The 23,048-nt window shown below is 47.3% G+C and overlaps 1 protein-coding gene across 1 annotated transcript; it reads right to left on the bottom strand.

Annotated features, from left to right (window-relative positions):
- Positions 1 to 2,102: 2,102 nt before the first annotated feature.
- Ppp1r3f (protein phosphatase 1 regulatory subunit 3F) lies at positions 2,103 to 16,138 on the bottom strand. The gene is made up of 4 exons (XM_051179386.1): positions 14,644 to 16,138; positions 5,627 to 5,679; positions 5,223 to 5,302; positions 2,103 to 3,599 (listed from the first exon to the last, which is right to left on the bottom strand). The coding sequence occupies exons 1-4, from the start codon at positions 15,645 to 15,647 to the stop codon at positions 2,331 to 2,333; spliced, it is 2,406 nt and encodes an 801-aa protein (XP_051035343.1). The 5' UTR covers positions 15,648 to 16,138; the 3' UTR covers positions 2,103 to 2,330.
- Positions 16,139 to 23,048: the final 6,910 nt, after the last annotated feature.

Below are 23,048 nucleotides of genomic sequence, written 5' to 3'. Positions count from 1 at the left end.
CCTCTGCATCACCTGCTGCCTCCAGGAGCTGCCCTGTTGAGTTCCTGTCCTGACTTCCCCCAGTGTTGTACTATACCGTGGAAGTATAAGCTGAAATAAACCCTTTCCCCCCCCCCACAAGTTGTATGTGATCATGGCGTTTTGTCACAGCAATAAAAACCCTAAGACATAGACATTGTTACTTGAGAAGTCAAAATGCCTTCTTGAGGCCAGGCATGGTAATTAATGCTGTAAGCTCAACACCCGAGAGGTTGAAGCAGGAGGATCGTCATTCAAGACCAACTTGGGCTACAGAGAAGCTGTATAAAAATAATAATACTTGAAAATCAGGTGTGATGAATTTCTCACTGGCTGTTTTTCCCCTTCCACGCCACCAGCCTATTCCATCTGACTAGTCCTCTCATCCTCTTCATTGTCTGCTGAACTCTTCCTCACTTTGAGGAAGTCAGGCTGGGTACCAGATCCTCTAAGATTTCCAGAGTTCCCGACTAGGCTGAGCACCTAGCCTGAGCTTTCCCATCCCGTAACACTTAACACTGTTAGTGCACTGTGCTTGTTGTACTTGATGTACCTTTTGCTCTGCACCTCTCACTCCCACAGGACTGTGAGGTCCTCACTTAGTGTCCACAGAGCATAGGTACTCAGTCAACACTTGCGAAGCTAAGCCGAGACTATAGCCACAGGTCTCTGTGTTTCTTTACATACATGATTGTTCCTTCATATTTCATCCAGTGATCATTTACTGGGCAAATCAGCTTGATGGGCACTGTTCTAGAATAGTCAGTGAGAAGGGAGAAGAGTGTGGCATCCCAGAAACCAAGTGAAGAAAGGGCTGGGAACAGAGATGATCAACTGTCAAATGCTGCCGGGCGGCCATGTAAGGTGAGATCTGAGGCTTAACTGTTGCTGTAACAGCAGCAGCAATTTTTAAATTGCTAGGAAAAAAAAACAGATTGGGGCTGTTTCAGAAAGGCATGGGGTGTTGACGGAATAGAAAAGAATGGAGAAAGATCTGGGGCTTGACTGTTGCTATAACAGCAGCACCATTTTTTAAATTGCTTGGAAAAAAATACAGATTGGGGCTATTTCAAAAAGGCATAGGGTTGTTGGGGGAACAGAAAAGAATGGAGAAAGCTGCTACAATAATTCCTTTAAGAAGTTTTGTACTGTATGCTGACACTTATCTATACCCCATGCTAGGAGGCTGCATCAGCAGGACAGGGAGCTCCCAGCCAGTCTGAGACCCGGCCAAAGAAATAAATAAATCTCCAAAACCATTACCATTTTTAAAAGTTTTGCTGTAAAGGGAAGCAAATAAATATATTGTATTAGTTTTTGCTACGCCAAGAGTTTTTATTTGCATGCAATAAATGTATCTAACCTTTCTTTTAAAGCTTCTGAATTTCCTGTTTGGAGTAGAAATGCAATGTCTGTGGACAACAAATCTGATACAAATTTTTCACAGTACATTAATTCTTTTCTGGGGCCTTCCCCATTTGGGGGTTTGAGGGGTCTCCTTGCTGGTGTCAAAAGTTGTTTTTTTTTTTTCAGTAATCTCAAAACCTGTGGCTAATCCATGTCTCCATATTTACAGCTGACTGCAGCCACGTGTTTAACACAAAAACTTCATGTGGCTTCCCCTTGGCTCCCACCACAACCACCCATATACACAGACACAGGCTCCCACAGACAAAATGTGCACGACCAAAGGACCACATATATTAGGTTAGGACCACAAGGCAAAGAGATACAGATCCTCAAGAACACATTGAGGAGGCAGCAGTAGGCTTGGTCATGGCCATTTCCACTCCCACCATGGACCATGATCATTCCCCAGAATGTGACCACCCTATACACTCAGGCCCAAACAGGAGACCAGCACAGCAAGACACATCATTTCTCATAGAGCTCTATTGTGGCATATAATAATAGGTACTCTATATAAATTAAATTAAAAATAAAGCTCCAGCAGGTTGCACAGATTGGCTGTTAATAAATATATCTCTGGGTAATTGTGCCCCAAGACCAGCTCATGACCACTCTCCCTCATCCAGAGAATTATACAAAAATAAATACAGGCTTGGGGTGGGTGGGTGGGTGGGTGGGTAGGTGGGTGGGTGGGTGGGGGGCATGCCTGGTTCCATTCTAAAATTTCTCACACCATCCACCATTCGTTTTCACTCTACAAGTACTACTGCACGAAGCCTGGTGCTGACTAGAGAGCTCAGAGAAAGTCCCTCACTAACAGATCACAGATATCATCTCAACTCATTGGGGTTTCAGAGGGACTGCAAATCTTCAGACCCCAAAGAGGAGGAAATCTGCTGCCTCTATGCGAACCAGGCCAGAGAGAGGCACAGCACAAGCACCAGAAGGGACATACCACTGTTCAAAGCCACAGGGACCACAATTAGCCCAGCCAGGACACCCAGAGTCTGGGTCAAGGGTCCCCAAAGATGAGGAGACAATCCACATACACACTCTGCTGGGCCTGCAGGCATGGGAGCCCTCTCTGGGGACTCAAGGTTTGGGCTTCCACCCTCTTCATCCTGGGAGGTCACAGGAGGGTTGGCTACACTAGACAGACAGACTTCAGTCCCTGGGGGACTGAGGAGAGCAGGACCCTGCTCTGGCATAGCTGGTGCAGCTGACTCTTTATCAGAAATAGGTATCAAGCTGCCTGCCCACTCAGCAGGGACATCCATTAGGGCTTTTGCCCCAGCCTCCCCTGGGGACCTGGCCATCCCAACTATGGGCCTCTTTATGTGCAAAGAGTTGATGTCCTTGTCCAGCCCTTTCTCTGGATTCTCAGTAAACTGCCCCTGTGTTTCCAGAACCACAGGGCTGTCACATCCAGAGCCCTCAGCCCATGGGAGCCACACATCTCCCATAGCTACCACAGAGGGTGCCCCAGAGATGATTTCTGGGGGTGATTCTTTGGGGCTCTCTCCTTCAGGGCTAGAGGGGGTCATGGAGAGCTCCTCTTCGCCCTCCCCCTCATCATCAGGGTCCTCAGTGTCCTTGATGAGCTCCACACCACATCCCAGGCGCGCATAGTGCAGAGTGATCTCCTCGGCCAGGGCACTGTTCAGGGCCCTCTCAGGGCCAGGCCACTTCAAGATCAGGTCACGGTCCGTGAGTACGCCCAGGGGATGGCTGGGGGACATCCCCCCATCTGTAGAGCCCTCCCCGCCAGCCCCTGATGCTGCAGCCCTCAAGCGGCTCAGGTGAGACAGGTAGAGCTGCTCCAACTCCTGGTCAATGGTGTCTTCCCCAAGCAACTCCTCCAACCCACTCACAATCTCCAGACCCCGAGCGGGCTCATCTGCCATAGCCCCCACCGTGGGGGCCTTTCGACCCACTCCACTTTCCCATGTGGCCTCCACCTGGTGCTGACTGGGTTCCAGGAAGGGCCCAGTGGCTTTATCACTTGTATCGGGCCCTGAGGCCTGGTCCCTGGGGGGGCCACCCAGACCACGGGTAGATGGAGGAATCCTGATGGCTGGTGTCTGGAGGACCTCTGTAAAAGCCACAGGTGGACTGCTTCTGGGGATGTCACATTCTTCCAGAGGGTTGTTGGTCCCTGTAGCTTCAGAAACCTGTTTCCATTGTGTGCATGGGAAGACAAAGGGAGTAGAAGAAGAGGGGAGGGAACAAAAAGAGACAATAAGAATTGGTGACAGCCCACACCCAGTCCCTAGAGTTTCCCAGGCAAAAATATGATAAAGAACCCCCTGTAATTCTGTAACTGCCGAAGACTAGATTAAGTATATGCAGGGGAGTACAAAGAGACCTCTTTTTGCGAGTGCTAACGCTAAGTGATTCACTAGGCATTTGCACTCAGTGAATGACTGTCAGTAGCAAATGAATTCATGATGGGTATTCTCTTTTAGAAATACTTAAGTATGGGTTGATAGGGTTGCTCAGAGGGTAACAGAACTCTCTGCCAAGCATGACGACCTGAGTTTGATCCCCAGGACCCATGTGTTGGAAAGAAAAGAGCCAATTCCTACAAGTTGTGTTCTGACCTACACACACACACGCACACACACACACGCACACACACACACACACAGGAAAAAGTTTACTTCCTAATGTTCAGTCTAGTAGCAGCAGTCTTACTGAGTTCCCATCTGCATCTCTAGATGTGATTCTCTACTGAAAGGGACCAAGGCAAGCTGGAGAGATGGCTCAGCAGTTAAGAGAACTGACAGTTCTTCCAGAGGACCTGGGTTCAATTCCCACCACCCACATAGCAGCTCACAACTAACTGTCTGTAGCTCAAGTTCTAGAGGGTCTGACACTTTCACACCAATGCACATAAAATAAATAAGAAAAAAAAGGAACCAGGCTTCTTAATGAGACCACTTTCTCCAGGTTTGCAGCAAGCAAAGTAAAAGAACATGATATATTACCATAGCAAGATGTGAGATGAGGCTCACAGAGTGATTGGGAGTGCTAACAGGTAAAAAGAGACAAGAAGAAAGAAAGAAAACTACTCCTGGCCAGAGGTACTTCAATGTAAGCATCAAAATAAACAAAAGCAATGGATTCAGAAGCAACAAATACATTTCAAATTCATGAATAAATGAACGTGCAATAATTTTCTTTAAAGAAAAAGCCCAGCCAATAAAAGCAAAATGATAGAATTTAATAGAACCTAATGGGATGAGTTCTATTTAAGTCATAATGCTAGACAACATTTAACAAATACATTTAGCAAAATTAATGGTTTGTTAAATGTAATTTAATAAAACACTAAACTAAATAAGATTAATGGATTAACGAAAATAGAATAAGAGGGTCATGATCAGTGAGAAAGCCTAAGTCTGATTCCCAGGCCCCACAATAGAAGGAGAGAACACACAAACACACAAACACACACACACACACACACACACACACACACTGTACACACAGATACACAATAAATAAATAATTTAAAATTTTTAAATAGAATATAAAATGTGTTTATCCCTGAATGTAATCAGCTAAACTCTGACTGTAGGAACTCTACATGACCAAGAGGATTTAGTAAACAAACTGTAAATAAGAAACTTTGGGATGTTAAAAAGTAAAGAGACATATCAAGATGAAATACACCTCCACCCCCACTTCTAGGATAGACAAAATCAAGTCAGTTCCACCCCTAGGTCCAGTTGAGGTCACACTGGGAGCTACCTATCAGGCTATTTACACCATGGTTATAGGGACCTGCTTACCTGAAGTGTCATCTGGGGCCATGGACGGAGAGGGGTGGGGGCCACCAGGGGACCCAGTAACTCGTGAACATCAGGATGTTCTGCCAGGGAGAAAAGAAGGGCAATGTTGAAGCAAGACAGGTAGACAAGTGGCCTAACCATGCTCATCTATTAAAATAACTGGGAGTTTGCATTGGAAGCTTTTTTTGTGGCAGTCAAAGGATGGTGACCTTTTCTTTTTTATAGGAAGAAACAAGGAAGAAAGAAATGGTAAAAAGGCCACTAGAAAGGTTAGGTGACATAGCTCTTGGTAGCAGAGCATTTACCTAGCACGCATGGGCCCTGGATTCCATCCCCAGCATCATGAAGAAAATAATTAAGGTATTAAAAGAGGCTGGAGCTCTCAAAGCCTGCCAGATGCTTACCCACAAGGGTATTATCATCCATGCTCTTCATCCTCAGTTCTTCCTCAAGAGGCCTGTGGGGCAGACAAGATAGCATGTAAATCTGACACCCTGAGAGGACAGTTCTGCCACCCATGGGCACCTTCTGTGCCTCTGTGCTGACCCATCTTAACCTAACAGTTGCTATTTTCTCCTCCACTGCTTTTTAATCCCTTGATCATAAAAGTCTGACACACTCATTATAGAAATCTTGCAAAATGAAGAAAAGCATAAGAATGCAGGGGGAAAAAAAAACAATCACATATGAGCCAGAGGCAACCACTGTTACTGTTTGGAAAATTTCATTCCAGACATTCTCTGAAACCATTTAGATTCTGCAAACACGCTTTCACAGCTGGCTTTGTCCATTAAACAGTAAGAAACATCATTATAGACTTTTGCAAACAGTGAAAAACAGCAGCTTTGTGCTCCTATCAAATGGCCTTGACATTATCTATATAGCCATTCCCTTCCTACTTAAGTAGCTAGCTTGTTTCCTTTATTTTATGGTTACAAACCAAATACCAATGGGCACTTTGAGATCATTTAGTCAGGGTTTGTTCCTGCCAATCACAGAAGCCATTTTAAGGGAAAGGCCAGAAAAAAAAGAAAAAAGGAAAAAAGGAAAAAAAAAGGACTGGGGACACAGGAAGTAGAGAGGTGCAGAAGGAAGATAAATGGAGATGAATGGAAAGGGAAAGGCCAGTGTCCTCTACTCCACCCCTGCTTGGACCCTATACCAGCTTGCTAGGACCCATCACCTCCTCGTATGCAACATAGGGAGCATAGGGAAGTCAAGAGTAAGGAAGTCAAAAGTCAGATATCTGGCCTGACACAGAGCAGTGGCTAAATCGATGGGAGAAATCTATTGGTCCGATTTCTCTTCTGTCAGCCAAGTTAGATCCCTGAGTGTCATAGGCCAGATCCTATCAGGCATGGAACTTATCATGGAGCAATCAGTGTTCTTATTCTTCCATATAAGTATCAAATGTTCACAAACTAGACAAATGGAGGGAGCAATGATTACAGGAGCAGTGATGACAGGATTCAGAGACCGGAGGGGAACCAAAACAATCACAACTTTTTCTTCCTAAGAGGTAGCAGCACACTGTTGACACTTATGAAAAAAAGTTGCAACTGAGAAAATAACCAATCAAAATTATCTTCACAGAAACAATGCCACTAGCAGGCCTATGCACAGTACTCTGGTCAATGGTCTACATGAGTCACATGTACCGATTTAATAGTCATGGTGACTGCAAGGGAGGTACTTGTGAGTCCTTTGAAATGGGGGAGTTCTGCTATCTCTGTCCTGTGGATAATGAAGCGGAGGCTAGGGAGATGACTCAAGGTTACACAGGCAGGATCAAAACCCAGATTTTTAACCAACAAGCTGATGTTGGGATAAGAGACCCTGTGATTGCACCCAACCCAATCTCCAGGCCTATCTAGCACTAGAGGGAAGAACCAATGACAGACATGTGGATTCCCTTCCTCCCTTTCAGGAAGGCTGTTTTTCCACCTGCCCCTCACCCACGGATTCACCATTTCTCCAGTTCCATGGCACATATGGCTAGACTACCAGCAGACAGCAGCTACAGGAACCTGTGATTAGCACTTTGGAGGAAGGAGCTTTAACTAATAAAGGGCCTAGAATTTTTGGAATGGGTACCCAGTCTTCCTCTGTAGTCCAGGACTCAGTCATCCCACCAGAGATATTTCAGTCTGAATAGTAGAGAGCCTGGGGGCAGGTGGCTCTGGGAGCCCAACCAGAAACTTCCACTCAACACAGATGAGACCTGAGTCCTGAGCCAGTCTCCAGTGGGTCTGAAGTGCGGGCCTTTGGATCTATAGCTCTATGACTCTACCTGGCAGAGATAGCTTCCTTTGGTTTTGTTCTTGAATCATCATATTGGGATAGTCCAAGGTAAAGCCTTTCACGAACACTCCCAACTGGACGGAAAGCCAGCTTTTCCTCCTAGGGCCAGCCAGGCCCACACAAACATTCACTGTAATCTGGCTGAATTCCGACATGCATGACAACCAAGCTTCTGTTACATCATAGAACTGAATGAGAAGAGAACTTGAGCAGTAGCCAGTAACAGAAGAGATACTTCTAGGCAGGTGAAGGAACAAAATAAATTTTAAAAAAATATATCTTCAGTCACCACACCCCTCTCCACTGATGAAACCATCAAAATATTAGCTCAAACCAGTATCTGCCAAGCCAGCAGAAGCAAGCAAGTTATTTTCCCAATCTCATAGAGCTGGGAAGAAAAGCAGGAGGTGGGAGCGATCACACCTCCTCCACTGTGGGCCTTTTTTGTTACTACATTAAAGTCATTTGAAAATCTGACACATATCCTTCAAAACGGCAACCTCTCCTTCTTCCAAATGTAGAAACAAAGATTGAAGGAACTGTTGTCTACAACCATTCACTCCATACTGATAATATCCAAAAATGGTCCCACTATTGAGACACTGTCTCAAATAGTAGGCAGGGTGTGTGTGTGCGTGTGTGTGTGTGTGTGTGTGTGTGTGTGTGTGTATGAGAGAGAGAGAGAGAGAGAGAGAGAGAGAGAGAGAGAGAGAGAGAGAGAGAATGTGTAAAACTTTTGAACTAAACTGTCTTTCCTGGTAAAAATTTGGAGGTGGCTGCGACCAAATTAAAATGAGGAAAGTAAGGGAGTGAGTGTTAAGTATACACTGACTCACTCACTGATCAGTAACAGTTCTTAGAAAAACGGGGAAAGAGTAAGAACAAAACCGTACCTGCAGTGTCCCTGTTAACTTTTAAGAATAAAACCTGCCCTTTGGCACCAGTCCCACAAATGCCATGTGGCATACTCTCAAGGGCAGCGAACACACAGTGGGCCAGGACACACACTGCTAGGGTTGTCTTGGAATGCCTTATTTGGGTGCCTGTGAGCATGAGTCAAGTCCATCTTACCTAGAATAGACTACTCTACTATCCTGGGTGTGGAAATTCTTCCTGCCATTAAGACACTCAATGGCTGCTTGACCTCAGACAGTACCTGGAGAACAGGGGATGAGACCTCAGAAAGTGGTAGCAATGGCCCCAGGTCAGGCCAGCCAAGACAGAACAGAAAGATGAGTTGCCAGGGAGAAAGAATGCGCAAATCAAGGCTAACAAGCCCCAAAGAGAAATGAAAAGTAGACTCAGTCATATCACTGCCACTGTCATCATCTGGGTCCTATGTCAGCACTCCAAGTTTCAGAGAACTTTACTTGCCCAAAGTGGGTCATGTGCTGTACCCCAAAAGGAAACACAGCAGAGCCCAGCTCCCATGGAGACAACGTGATAATGCTATCTGGGGGGGGGGTAGGTGGCTTCAGAAAGTAGCCCCGACAGATACTTGGAATTCTGATTACCCTAAGTCATGTGCTTTGGGGGTGGGGTGGGTGTCAAAGGGGGGGGGAATGAGGTGAGGAGGCTATGAAAGCCATCAAGTTATATAGGACACTGTCTTGCCTTCTCCAGAAAGTGTCAGCCTCAACTTGAGCATCGTGGAGCAATTTACCACGCCTCAGGCTTCTTTTAACTGACACTTCTATGGTCACAACCCAGGGTGAGAAAACCACTCTACTACATAACCCAGCACATCCACACAAGTAAATACAGACACACTGAGAACTGAAGCAGTTGCTCTTCAAAATAATACTTACCTCTAATGCATGTCAAATGTACTGTGCTATTTCCTACACCATTTTTCAATGTTAGCTGGAAGCTAGCAAACTGATTTTGCATCTCATTAAATGGCTAGAAAATGCAATGTTGAATAATCCCAGCTCTACTGCATACCGGCTGTGTGACCTGGGACACATTACCTAACCTCTTGTGCCCCACCCAGTCTTCTCGTCTATAAAGAGACGATAGTAATCCTTCAGGGGGTTGTTGGATAGCCTGGGAAACCATGAAAAGCACCAATAAAGTGCTTATAACTGATTCCTTCTGGATTCCAGCCGAAAGAAACTGAGGCTCTGAAACGGAAAGCAACTTGTCCAGCCATGCCCAGAGGGGAGAGAGGCCCTATCAGCTAGCCTAGGACTACAGTTCCAAACGGGAGCACTAGCAGGACTGACTACACAGGCTCTGGAGCCGCTCTGCCGCTTAAGTGTGCAGCCTCCAGCCCACAGCCTCAGCCACGGTACCCTGCCAGTTTTCTACGGAACAAAGGGACTCGCTTTCACATGAACTCCTCTCTCCAGACAACTCGGATGACCCCTGACCCACCCTGTTTCAGTTCTAATTGTTCTCATTTCCCTCAGGCTGTCAACTTGGCTATCCCCCTCAGTTACAGGTATACCTAAAACCCCGGAGGCCTTGCTGTGCATCAGGATAGTGACAGGAGACACACTGGTGAGCAGACCCAACTATGGAATTTAGAATTTGATGTGGAGACACTTGAAAAAATACTCAAACTCATTATTTCAACAAATATTTATTGAGCACCCACTAAGTGCCATGCACCACAGCAGGCCTGAGAATACAGTGGTCACCAATGCAGAGCATGTCCCTACCCCTCACGGAGCTTACATTCTAGCAGTGAGTGCAGTCACCCAGTAATCCCCTGCTAAAAGGGCTCACTACGGACTGAAGCCAGAGCCTTTAGAAAAGGAAGGAGCATGCTAGAACACTAGGCCCTGACACAGACTACAGTCAGTCGGCAAGGGTTTAAAGATGCTTAGAAAACAAGCGAGGGGCATGTGTGCTCAGAACATAAGAGGCTGTGTTGGGAGCACTGTGTGGGAGACAGTTAAGCCTGAGAAAACAAAAGATTCAGTCACATGGTGACACCAAGGTTGGTAACTGCGGCTGAAAGAGCAAGGAGAAAGAAAAGGGCCAGAGATTTAAGAAAACCAGCAGAGAATGGTCTCAAGGCCAGGGACAGAGGTGACCTAAGTAGGAGTAGTCAGCCATTTCAAGAGTGAATGAAAACCCTGCTCAGCTTGGCCAAACCCTGGGACTAATAAACATGTGAGGCGAGTAGAGGAAGCCAGTGCTGGTGACTCTCCCAGGTGAAGGGGACAAGGGTGATGATCAGGTACTGACTAGAAGCAGAGGGTGAGGTAAGGTTGGGTAAAACAGAGGCTCTGGCCTGGGGATAGGTCAACAGAGAGGGTCAGGTGAGAGGGACAGGAAAAATGCCTAACAACACAGAAATGAGGCTTATGATCCCAGATTCTGGAGCAAATGGCAAAAACTGAAGCTCTGGAGCAAAGAACAGGGACAGGCCTAAAATGGGGACAATGTGAGGAGTGTCAATGTTCAGAGTTGGGGGCTCTAAGTGATAAGAAGTCCCATTGTGGTGGTTTCTATTATGTTTGAGGAAGCAAAAGGCAAAGTCTGGAGGCAGAGAATGTTTGAAAGGATCCCATGAATGCAAGGGAGGATCAAAGAACGCACAGGATTACCAGGCAGAATGGGAGATGATCCTTAACTTCGGGTAAGGCCCATGTGCTAGGCTCTGTGGCATCCTCTAACTTGACTTGCCTGTGCTGATCACTGCTATGAATAAAGATAGTGACTTAAAGAGACTAGGATGGGCAAGCTTCCCTGAGGAACTCCTTAGAACTGAGGGGTCTGCATGAGAACTTGAGGGGTACAGGACCCACATTCTTGGTGAAGCAAACAGTATGTGCAAAGACTCAAAGCAAGGGGAGTAACAGGAGGGATGTGGTGACAAGAGCTCAGGAACAGAAACCAGTATAAAGCAAGACTAGATGACAGCAGAAGCCAGACTGGAGAACAATGAGGGTGTTTAAGGGCCAGTCAGATTTTTGTTGATCTTTATTTTGAAGAGGAACAGGACACCTCCTCAGAGTATAAAGTCAAGACAGGCCAGAAGGCCTCCCTCCCATACCAGTCTTAGCACTGAGGACTCCAATGCTATTTACTCATGCAGCAGAGGGATTAAATGCAGTCTAGCTCATAGAAACCAGTCAAGAATAAGTGAGACTATACAAAAATATTCAGCAAAGTGCCTAGCAAAGAAAAGGAGCTCAGCCATGTATCACTTGATAAGGCTTCACATATGTCTTGCCACCTGGCTCTAGCACAAGCCCTCGAGTATCTTCGCACCTGTGTCTTCTTTGCTTCATCCTGGGCCTGTGCTCGGCACATTAACAGGCCCTACCAAAGAAAAATGCTTGTTGATGGATTAGCTCTCTAAACCTAATGGGTACTGAAAACCTGGACCCACAACCCAGTGACAGCAGCCACTCGAGCCTCTGGAGTATATATATCCTCAGGACTGCCAAACATCTCCCCTGACCCCACCTGACAAGGCCCAGCTGCACAGTGGGCCTGCAGCCAACATTTCTACAGCAGGCCTCCCACAGATAAGAAAAGGGTATCCCCTGAGGTCCACCACCATTTCCCCAGAGGGCTAGATCACAGGGGGTAGCTGTTCTTCAACAGCGCTCCAAATCAGCAGCAGCACACAGGCCTTACAACAATAATAAGTTGAAATGTACTTGCCAAGAAAGCCACCGACCTACAAAGAAAACCGTATTGCTGATCTTGCAGTGCACACCAGCCTCCCCTTTGCAAGAGCTGAGATCAAAAGATAAAGAAGCTATCAAAAAGCCATCTGCCCACTTAAAATAATATCTCAAGTCACGTTGGGAACCACAAACATGGGGCCAGCTACCAAAACAATTGTCTAAATGAACTACTTCAATTTCTCCTTAAAACCACCCATGTATTTTAAAAGAAAAACACCCTCTCCACCCACCTCGGCCTGGCAAGGTTTTGATTTGTCTGTTCCCCTCCTTTCATAATCTTGAAAATGACCAAACTTCAGTACCCAAACTGTCATATCTTACAGACGGGACTCCCACAACTGCCAACTGGGATGAGAAGTGATTGACATGAAGGCGATTCTGGGGGCACTGGAACCGCTCAGTCTCTTAATCCGGGTGGTAGTTATAGAAGTGCAAACATATGTGTAAATCTTCTGAGCCATGCACTCGAGATCAGTACACTCCATGTTGGTATACCTCAATAAAACATCAGGCACACATAACCATGTACAAGGGACAAGATGAAGAGCTAAGAACACCAGCAGTGAAATCCAGAATTTGTTTTTAAACTAGTGTCCCTAACATTTCCTCCCGGCTCTCACCATTCACTAGCTGAGTGACTTTAAGCAAGCTGGATCATCTCTCTGCGTTCCCCATTTCCCTGTTAACTAGGAATCAATGCAGCGCCTACATTCAGCTGGCCTTGAGAGGAGACTGCACCTACCCCTGTTACCAGAGACCAGTAAATGCTGACCACCGTACCTTTCACAGCTACAGCTGTGCCTCAGTTACCTTGCCCACAGTTGCTGCATCCAATTCGACCACACAATGTTAATGCCATTCCTCTCTGACAAATGAGGAAATGGAGACAAGACCATACAACAAAGCAGAGTTCAGGAAGGGGATACACGGATTGTATGTGAATATCTAAATATCAATGCTAATTAACACGGCTATGGCACTACTTTGAACTAAGCTAAGCACCGAATGCTTTTACTCATCCTGTGCAGTGTGTGCCATAATCACACATTTTACAGATGAGGGTGTATTTAGTTACCTGTGGCACGATGCAGTTAAGAACTGGCTAAGGTTACAACACTAGAAAGGGGCAGACCTAGGGTTTCAACCCAGGTAATCTTATGGCAGAATCCAAGTTCTTAACACTTCAGGGTCCATCAGCTAAGAGCTAAACCTTTCAGAACCATTCACAACCTAAGCCCTGAACACATCAAGCCGATCCCACAACACCCTGCTCCATCATGCAGCTTTCAATGGCCAGAAGAGCAACCTCCCATCCCCATTTCCAGTCCTCGCAGAAGGAACGTGTATGCATTTCATGGAGAATCTAACTGACCCCGGGTGTCACCTCACCTAATGACCACAAAAAGAATCAGGCTAGCTGTTGTACTTGAAAAACTTACAGCCCTGGTAAAGAAGACTTGGAAAAGCATTATTTCAGTCTCCTGGGTTATAAAAGGTTTTCTCCCAGCCCCTGAAGTTTATGGGAGGTGTGCAAAAAGAGAGAGAGAAAGAGAGAGAGACAAGAGCTTCAATTCCACTTCTCATCTGCTTCTGCCTATGCCAAAGCTAATGCTTCCAAACGAGAATATGGCCTCAGCCCCTCACCTCTACAGGCCTCAGACTACGGGAGGAACAGTAAAAAGCTTGCACAGACTTCAAGGCCAGAAATGGTTGAAACCAAAAAGCCAAGTACCACCACTTCCTCAACCAGTTTCTCTACCTCGGTAACTGACTTCCTGCTATGTCAGATAGGAATCGGATTCCACACCCCACACTGGGAGACCCTTAGTCCACACCATCACACTGCATGCTCTCTCCACGCCGGCGAACCGGTTGTCATTCATACCAAACTCAGAACCACCGCAGGATTTTTGAACTTGCTGTCCCCACTACCTACATCTTCCTTCCATATATGTCACTGCTCCATACCACTCAGGACTCCGTGCCACCTCGTTAAGAAATTCCTACCTGTTGGATTTTCTATCAATTCTCTCTTCCATGACTCTTCTTTTATCACCGTCTGGGACTCAGCACAAGAGCTCACCCTCAACACGTCTACAGCAGCCACTCCCTCTCCAGAGCCTTAACTGTTATTTTTTTTCCTCTCAGCACTAACCTTAGCCCTATTTATCTTATCTGCTTGTTTGCTTTTTTCATACTGTTTCCCACAGGAGCCTTGCGTGATGGTTGAGGGCAGGGAAGGTGTCTGTCTTGTTCAGGGCTTTACAGTGGAACTCAATAATGGATGGTACCCCAGTATTTAAAACAGTGCCTAGCACATGTTTGGCCTCCACTACTCTTTGACCAAATGCACCCTCCTGCCTGTCCTGGAGAGCAGGCCTGGGGGAGGGGGAGGGCTCCTGGAATGGGATGCTTGTCCTCCATTCTACATTCAGCCCTGCGTTGGCGGAGGTGGCGCTGGCAGACATTACCTGCGCCTCACCGGCTTCATGCAGCTCTTCAGCTGCCTGGCCTCAGCCTCCACAGGACCCTGGCACTCAGGCTGTGGCTCCAGCTGCTGCAGCTGCTGCTGCTGCTGGAGCAGCCCTTCGGCATCAGTGGGTGTGGGAGCGGGTGCAATCCGGAGCAGGACAGTGTAGTTGCGGCCATGGTTATTGGCCCAGAAAGTGCCCTCGGGGGTCTCATAGCGCACCACGAAGTCGAGGCGCGCCCCATCACCCGCGCCCTCAGCAAAGGGCAGCTGGAAGGCAAAACGGTCAGTGCGGCCACCGTCGTCGGGCGAGGAGGCTGACATCTGGCCAGGGCCCAGGCCTAGACCCGGATCCAGGAGGGGATCTCCTGCTCCTGTTCCTCCCACTCCTGCCCCAGGCGGGCTGCGTGGGACATAGCGCGCTGGGTGGTCACAGAAGGAAGCCCAGCCGTCGTGTGAGGCCCGCACGTGCACCGCCTTCTCGAAGGAGCGGTTCAGCACGCGCACCAACCCGCGCACCACCGGCGGGCGCCCCCCAGGCACCCACACCCCGGAACCCCCGGGAACCGCTCCAGGAGGCGGCAGCAGCGCCTCCAGCTCCACCATCACACGCCCCAACCGCTCCAGACGGCCCAGCGCGGGCGGCAACGAAAATGTGGGCACCAAATAAAACCCCCCGCCAGCGGGAACAGGGCACGGCGGCGAGGGATCGGGGAAAGCCTCCTCTTCCTCCTCCCCTTCATCCCCATCCTCGCCATCATCGTCCTCATCAGCCCCGCCGCCGCCGCCATCTTGCCCGGTCGCCGCCGCCATCTTGCCCGCCCCGGGCCCGCCCCACGGCCGGTAGCGGCGTAGCTGCGCCAGAGGCAGCCCCAGGGCCTCGTCAGCGAACAGCACCCTCCGCGGGGCCACCGCCGCCTCAACCGAGGCGCGGGGCTCTCCCGCAGCCGGCGACGGGGGTGCGGGGTGCCGCAGCGGTGGCTCCACAGGGGCCGTGCGCGCCATATCGGCGGCGGCGGCGGCGGCACCGACGGCACCGGCGGTGGGACCGGCGGGGGCAGGGCCTGAAAAGGCGGGCAGCCAATGGGAAGGCCAGAGCGGGGGGGTGGGGCTCCAGTGGAGCGTAGGCGGCGAGATGAAGACAGGTACAGCCAGCAGCCAATGGGCAGCCACGCGGGGTTGACGTAGGCAGTGACTGACGAGCAGGAGAAGCTTGTGGCCAATGAGGACGCCCGAGCGTGGGCGGTGTGGGAGGCGGGATGATCGCCGAATCAATGGAAAGGCCGGAGTGGGGTTAATGCGGGACCGAAGATGAAGCTAGCAGAAGTATGGCAGTTAGTGGAGAAATCTAAGCGCGAGCGGCATGGTGGACAGCGGGAAGATGGAATGGCTATGGGCGAAGGGGGCAGCGGGGAGCGAACCCAGAGGTCCAAAAAGTGGGAGATCCGCAGGTTGCGTAGGCGGTGAGACGTAAGAAAGATAAAAAGATCAGCCAATGGAGAACTGCTCGCGAATGATGTAGAGGCAGAATGACGATAATGGTTGCAACGAGCCAATGGGGAGCCTTGTGAGAGTGCACTATGGCTTCAAGGGGCGGTAACATGGTGGATCTAGCCAATACAGAGACTGATGGGAGGCTGGAAGATGTTGTGTGAGCATACTCGGAGGCGGGACTGCAAGGGGGAGGACCCCCTGGGCATGTGAGAAGTGAAGGTGGGAGCGAGAAAGACATGGGGAGCCAGAGTGAAGGCTGTGAGATCTCAAAGGCAGTGCCAGTATAGGATTAACCGATGCCTAAACTGGAGAATATAGCCAACAGAGACTTTAGAGACAAGATGGGAAAGCACAACCAAGGGTGGTGGTGTAGGTGATGTGAAAGAAAGCATAAGTGGCCAATAAGTGGGGTAGAGTGGACGTAGGTACATAGGCTGAACCACAACTTTTGAGCAGTTGAGCACAGAGTCAGAATTCAGGCAACCAAGAAAAAGAGATTAAGCCTCTGGGGAATGGATTTACCTTCTCCTTGACCTTCCATGATTCCCCATGACCCCACAAATTTCCAGAGTCCCTGAAAGCCTAGACTGTACCGTAGTGTGAGACCAAAGCAAAACAACTCTGCCATCAGTTACGGAGTGTGTCCTCTGTCCTCCCCACGACACACACACACACACACACACACACACACCTTGCAGCCTTTTTGTGAACAATCCAACTAGCCAAGAACACCCCTGATTGTGCCTGAAATTTCCCAATTGAGTGTTGATGTTCTTTGGGACCTGGCAACCCTAGAGGGGGGGGAAATCAATCACAAAATAGGAAATAGAACTTTTTGAAGGATTAGCTTTTTCTAACTTGCACTCAGCACACAACTGACCCTGACAGTGTGCAACTAGTTGTTTGAGCATTTTGACAGACTCTGGCCAATCCTGCCCATCTTGCTCATTTTGACACTTTGCGTGTCTTCCTCTCCCCAGTTTCTTTCCTCTTCTCTGTTGAGACCATCTCCCCAGAGTGCTGTCCCATCTGTTTCTTTCATCCAGTGAATTCCATTCATTCTCCCTTTGAGCCCTCACCTCCTATGGGAATGGAATAGAATCTACCAGCATGTTCGTTCACACATCACACTTTTCTTCTTACTAACTTACTTATTAAAACTTATTGTCAAAAAAAAAAAAACTTATTGTCCACCATATGCCAGGGTCAGGGGATGCTTTTTATCAGTCCTCACAATACCCCTAACAGGAAGGCCATCCTTGGTCCCTACAGTTTCTCTGCTCCTCCAGTCTGTGTCCAGGGTCATCTATAAGCAGCAGAAGAATAATGAAACGAAGAAGGTTTAAACAAGGCAGAACTTTTTTCTTTTTTTCCTCATCTGAAAGTTCAAGGTGGCAAGTACACTCAGGACTCCATCCTATCTGCCCATTATAGGTATCTACTGTGCCCTGATCTTGCCTTGGAGTCTCGTTCTTTAGCAAATTCTGTAGATTAACTATCTAAAGCATTTCCCAAGCAGGATATGGCAATTCACACCTGTAATCCCAGCACTCAAGAGGCTGAGGCGAGACCAGCCTAGGCTACAAGTGTGATCTTGTCTTTAAAAGCTCAATGGTAAATCACTTCTTAGCAAGTACATGGGCCCCATCTGTAGCACCATTTTTTTTAATCCCAAAGCCATCTTTTTCACTAGCACTCTACCAACAGGACCAGCACCAGTGCCAGTCACCTGGGCTACTGTAGTAGCCTCATCCTGCTTGGCCCCTGCCCTATATTCCTATACCCCACTCCACACTCAGCAATCTAAGGCATCTTCTTAAGTCCTGACAATGATGACCCTCCTCTGCTCCCAACACTCCCATATCTCCTTCCCCACTTAGAGGCAAAGCCAAGCCTTCCCCGTGTCGTAAGAGACACAGCATAACTAGTTCTCTCTGACCTTACCTCCTGTTCCTCTTGCTTTCGCTCACTTCACCCCAACCACACCAGACTCCCTGTTGATGCAGTCCAAATCCACTACACTCACCTCAGGCCCTTCACACTGGCCCTTCCCTCCAGTTCTGCAGATCTCTCCACGGCTCTCTCCCCCACCTATGCCAGGGAAAGATCCCTTTCCCTGGGGACTTTCCCTGTCCTACTAAATTCTACTTAAACCCCTATTCGTCTTCAACCTCCAACCCTCCAGATTCTCTTCTCCAGAGTCCTACATGAGCAGATCGAGTTAAGGTGGAGAGGAAATGCTGCCCCTGCTAACCTGACCTCCAGCCCTTATTCTGCAAAGACCCTGGCTTTCAGCTTCAGTAACAACCCTCCCACACCCAAGGCGCCACTCAAGTGGCCTCCTGGGAATCTTTGTGTCGCCACCCTCATTTACTTTTCATGCCATCTCTCTGGCCAGTCTTTTTCACAGAGTGGCAGGAATGGGGAGATGGTCACAGAGATTAAAGGAAGATGCAGACCATGGAGCCTGAGAAAAACAGCACCTATTCCAGAGAGAGACAGGTGCTAAGGTAGGGAACTAGAACTGTCTCAGGCACATAGAAGATACAAGGACTATTTGGGCCCAAGTATATGGGGAGCAGGGATCATTAACTTTGGGGCCCACCTGCAGTCAGCTGCCCAGGACTCCCCGGTAGGTATATTCTTTACCCCTCCCCTACTCCCTCCCACACACAACCACATCTGTTAAGCTCCTAGAATCCCTGCAGACCTCCAAAATAAGAAAGAGGACCTCATCCCACCTCCCTAACTCCCTCTCACCTCTGTACCTCCCTTGGCTTCCAGCCAGCACACACATAGTCCATGTTTGGTCTTAGATATGTCCCACCAACTTAGAAGCCCCAGCCAGTGAAAGTTTTGCTTTGAGCTAATGGTAGAGAGGGTGAGGTTTTTTTTAAATTGTTGTTGTTGGCTGATATTTTTAGGGTTTTTTTTTTTCTATTCACTTGTTTTCTCCTCTTGTCTTTACAAAGCCAGGCTGTCAGTTTTACTCTTGTCTTTTCTAGAAAGGTGAGTTAAGTTGAGCAAAGTTACTCTCTCTTTGTATGTGTGTTGTGGGTGGGGATGCTTAGAAAACAGGGGAGAAGGAAAAGGGGAGGAAGGAGGGAAAAGGTAAAGGGTGAGTATTGGCCAACAGATTAGCATCATGTGCATAAACTTATTTCTAACTTTCTCTTCCTCAGGCCCAAAGCCAGGCTTGCAAAGAGGTTACGGTGGGCAAGCATTTGGATACCTGGAAATCTAAGCTCTGCTGGGTCAGAGCACCAAAAGCCAGAAGCCTTGACCATGACTTGTGAGGAGAAATCTATAGAAGCTGGTCTATGTTAAGCAGTTGTTGAAGGGAGCAAGTCTGTGCCAAAGAGGAAATGCAGCTGCCAAATCTTGTATAAAAACCTTAAAAGCTCACAAGCATCATACTCCAGAAGCGTCTCCAAATCCCAGAATTTCCGTCCCTGTCACTGAATCCTAGAAATTCAAACTCGACATTGTTGGATTCAGGAAAACTGGGCACTTGAGAAGTCGGTGCTAAGGACCCCTACTTTCCATCTGTGTGACCTTGGGCAAGTTGCACCTCCATTTTCTCCACTGGGATAATAGCAATACAGTAATGATGAGATGGACCTCAGAGGGTGAGGGTTGAACCAAATTGTTTGTGAGAAATGTTCAGTTCTGTGGCTGAAAAGTGAAAAATTCTAGATAAACGTTGGCTGCCAAAATTATGGCAGTTATTTAGAAACCTAAACCTTTGCAAACTGTAGCTTTTCTTTCCTTTTGTTGTATAGGTTTTTGAGACAGAATCTGGCTACCAGGCAACCTTAAACTCTTTATCCTTCTGCCTCAGCCTCCTGGGTGCTGGGATTACTGGTGTGTGTGTTACAATGCTAGGTGAAACGGGCTTTTCAAAGTAGAATGTCATAAAGGCTGGTGGGGGGGTCCAGAATCATCAGGCTATGGTTATATTGTTCCTGATAGGATGGAAACCCTGGGCTGCCTTGTATATGGTTGGGTGTTTGTCTTAATTTTGTTTTTGTGGTGCTGAGGATGGAACCAGAAACCTTGTGCATGTTAAGCAAGCCCTGTGCCACTGAGCTGCATGCCGAGTCCTTCTTTCCCTTCCCTTTGCTGTGCTGTTGGATGCATTAGTGTGGGGCTGTTAGGGCTGTTCGCAGGTGGGTGGCTGCAGGGTCAGAGCGCTCAAGCATAAGCATCATATGGAGATCCTTTTCTCCTCACGTAGAGACTCTCAGCAGATTCTAGGAGCCAGTGATTCTGAGACTCGTTGTTTCTGTGAATTTGTGGTAGGAGTACACCCTACCTTCTTTCTCCATGAACTGCATTACATGCCTCTTGCCTTCTATGGGAAATAAGGCTACAGAGGTGTCCAGATCTCCCAACCCTTGACAGTATAAATGATGGTGATCATATTCATTCTACCTAAGGAAAAACCGAGGCCTGAAACAGGATGAGGCCCGTGGAAACCACTATTCCATCACTTTCTATGGTGTTTCCCATCCAAACGTTGGACTTCAGATCCCTTCTTCTGTTCAACTCAGTGACCCTCATACATCCTTCCAGGCATAGAATGGTGTCTCTACCTACCTTGGGATGCCTTTGTGATTTGAGTTATTTTCCCTTTTTTTCTGACTCTACACACTTCTGTTTAAGAAATTGTGGTTTCTCATGAGCCCTGTTATCTCATTGATACCTTTTACCTCTGTGGTGAGGGGAAGAAATCATATTTTCAGATGACTTGTAAAGGGCAAAGAAAAAAAACCCAAAATTTCAAAATTTCCGTTTAAGTCTCATAAGAAAAGAATAAACAAAGCGAGAGAGAGAGAGAAAAAAAACTATGAGAACCCCCCACCCTATGATTATCAGCACACACACTCATCAAAAAAATTTGGATTATTAGAAGAGAGAGGTCTGCGGCTTCCACGCCGTGGTTTTTCTTCTCGGTATAAAAGCAAAGTTGTTTTTGATAATGTGGCAGTTTCCCACAAGCCAGGCTGATCCTGCTCTGTCAGTCCACTTCGCCAAGGTGAGTGTCCCTGCTCTCCCCCACCAGACACAGCTCTGCTGGACAAAGTGGCAGGGAGATAGCAGTGGGAGGGGGTCAGGAGCCCTCCAGTCCAGCTGGAGGCACCCAGCCACTGTGAACTCCAGGTAAGGCCTTTTGAAACTAATTCTACTTAATATCAGATAGGTGGGGCAGTCATTCTTTAAACAGGGGCAAAAAGAAGAAAACTGACTAATGCACAGATGGACAGGGTTTTTAAAACATGTCAATCAACTAAAATGTTGTCCAGCTGGAACTGGAAAATTGAACTGCACCTCTTGTTTCTTTCCTCGTAATGTTCCCCACTTCTTTTCCTGTCTCATTTTGTTTCTTTGTCTGTCTCTGTCTTTCTCCCTTGAATACCCACTCTGTCCATGTCTTTCCAAGGCTCTGACTCTATTCCTCTTTGTCTCTTCCATCTGACCACCGGTGTTCCATTTCTTTCTTCCACCTCTCTGACTCTCTTGGCTTACTTTTCTTCACCTGCATTTCCACCCAGTATCCAGCACAGAGATTTGTAACACTGGCACTTACTAATAATGGCTAGAGAGCTCCATTTTCCAATAATGGCTCGAGAGCTCCGTTTTCCAATAATGGCTTGAGAGCTCCATTTTCCAATAATGGCTCGAGAGCTCCATTTTCCAAAATGGGCATCAGTTCTGTTTGTCCTAGGAGAAGGATTGTGAGCAGGCAGGCCAGTCTTAGCATTTCACTGAACTTCTGCTTGTGTAGCATAAGAGGACACCCTCTTGAAAGGCACTTCACAGCATGGTCAACCATGGTTTAACAAAAGACTGTGTGACTGTGACCAAAATTCATGTCCATGGAGAACAGGCAGTTCAGCAGGGCTACAGTGAGCTAGTCTCTGCAGGTGTAGTCTGTGGCACTGTGCCTGATATACGATAAGTTCTCACTGTTAGCTGTTAGTATTTTTTAAAAAATTAGAATCATGCTGTATTTTGGGTTTGTTCCTGCTTTATTCAATCAAAACCATTTTTGTAGCATACTAAAAAAATGGACAAGTGATATGTTATGTCTGCACACTCTGAATTGCCTGCATTAAGTGCTGATAGCTGGGTATTCAGGTTTTTTCTAATTATGACTGAGTCCTTGAATCCTGGAGAAGAAGAGGTATGCATTTTTAAGGGTTTTTGTTGTTGTTCTCTCTAGAAATTTCTTTTCCAAAATGTTGTCTTGTCTTATGTTGTTTCTATTCAAGCCAATCTTGGGTGGGTGTTACCATTTTTAATCCTTTCCCATCATAAGAGAAAACTCTAACATTGTTAGATTTTGCATTCTTTGGTGGCTTTTAATGACTGTTGGCCACTTGTGATTTGCAGAAAAGAGTTGTGTGATCATGTTCTTACTCCTAATAGAGTACTCAAGATTTTTTTCTACACATCTTAATTTGGAAAGGATAATAATTTTCTGTTGCATATATATATATATATATATATATATATATATATATATATGAAATATTTGCTCGAAATTCACCACTTGTAGATATGTGTATTTTAATCTTATATATTTACTTATTTTATGGGTATGCATGTTTTGCCTGAATGTGCACCATCTGTGTGTCTCATGCCCATAGAGCCATAAGAGGGTGTGAGATCCCATGGGACTAGAGTTACAGATGGTTGTGAGTTGCCACGTGGATGCTGGGGTTTGAAGGCACCTCCTTTGGAAGAGCAGCCAGTGCTCTTAACCACTGAGCCACCTCTCCAGCTACATTTGTGTGCTTTTTTTTTAATTTTGAGACAGGGTCTCGCTGTATAGCCCTGGCTGCCCTAGAACTGACTGTGTAGACAAGGCTGATCTCACACTCACAGAAATCCATCCATCTGCCTCTG

Source organism: Phodopus roborovskii, unplaced genomic scaffold (genome assembly GCF_943737965.1).
Source record: "Phodopus roborovskii unplaced genomic scaffold, PHOROB, whole genome shotgun sequence".
NCBI classification, from domain to species: domain Eukaryota; kingdom Metazoa; phylum Chordata; class Mammalia; order Rodentia; family Cricetidae; genus Phodopus; species Phodopus roborovskii.
Note: the sequence above shows the minus strand (reverse complement) of the source record. Positions and strands in the feature narration are given on the sequence as shown.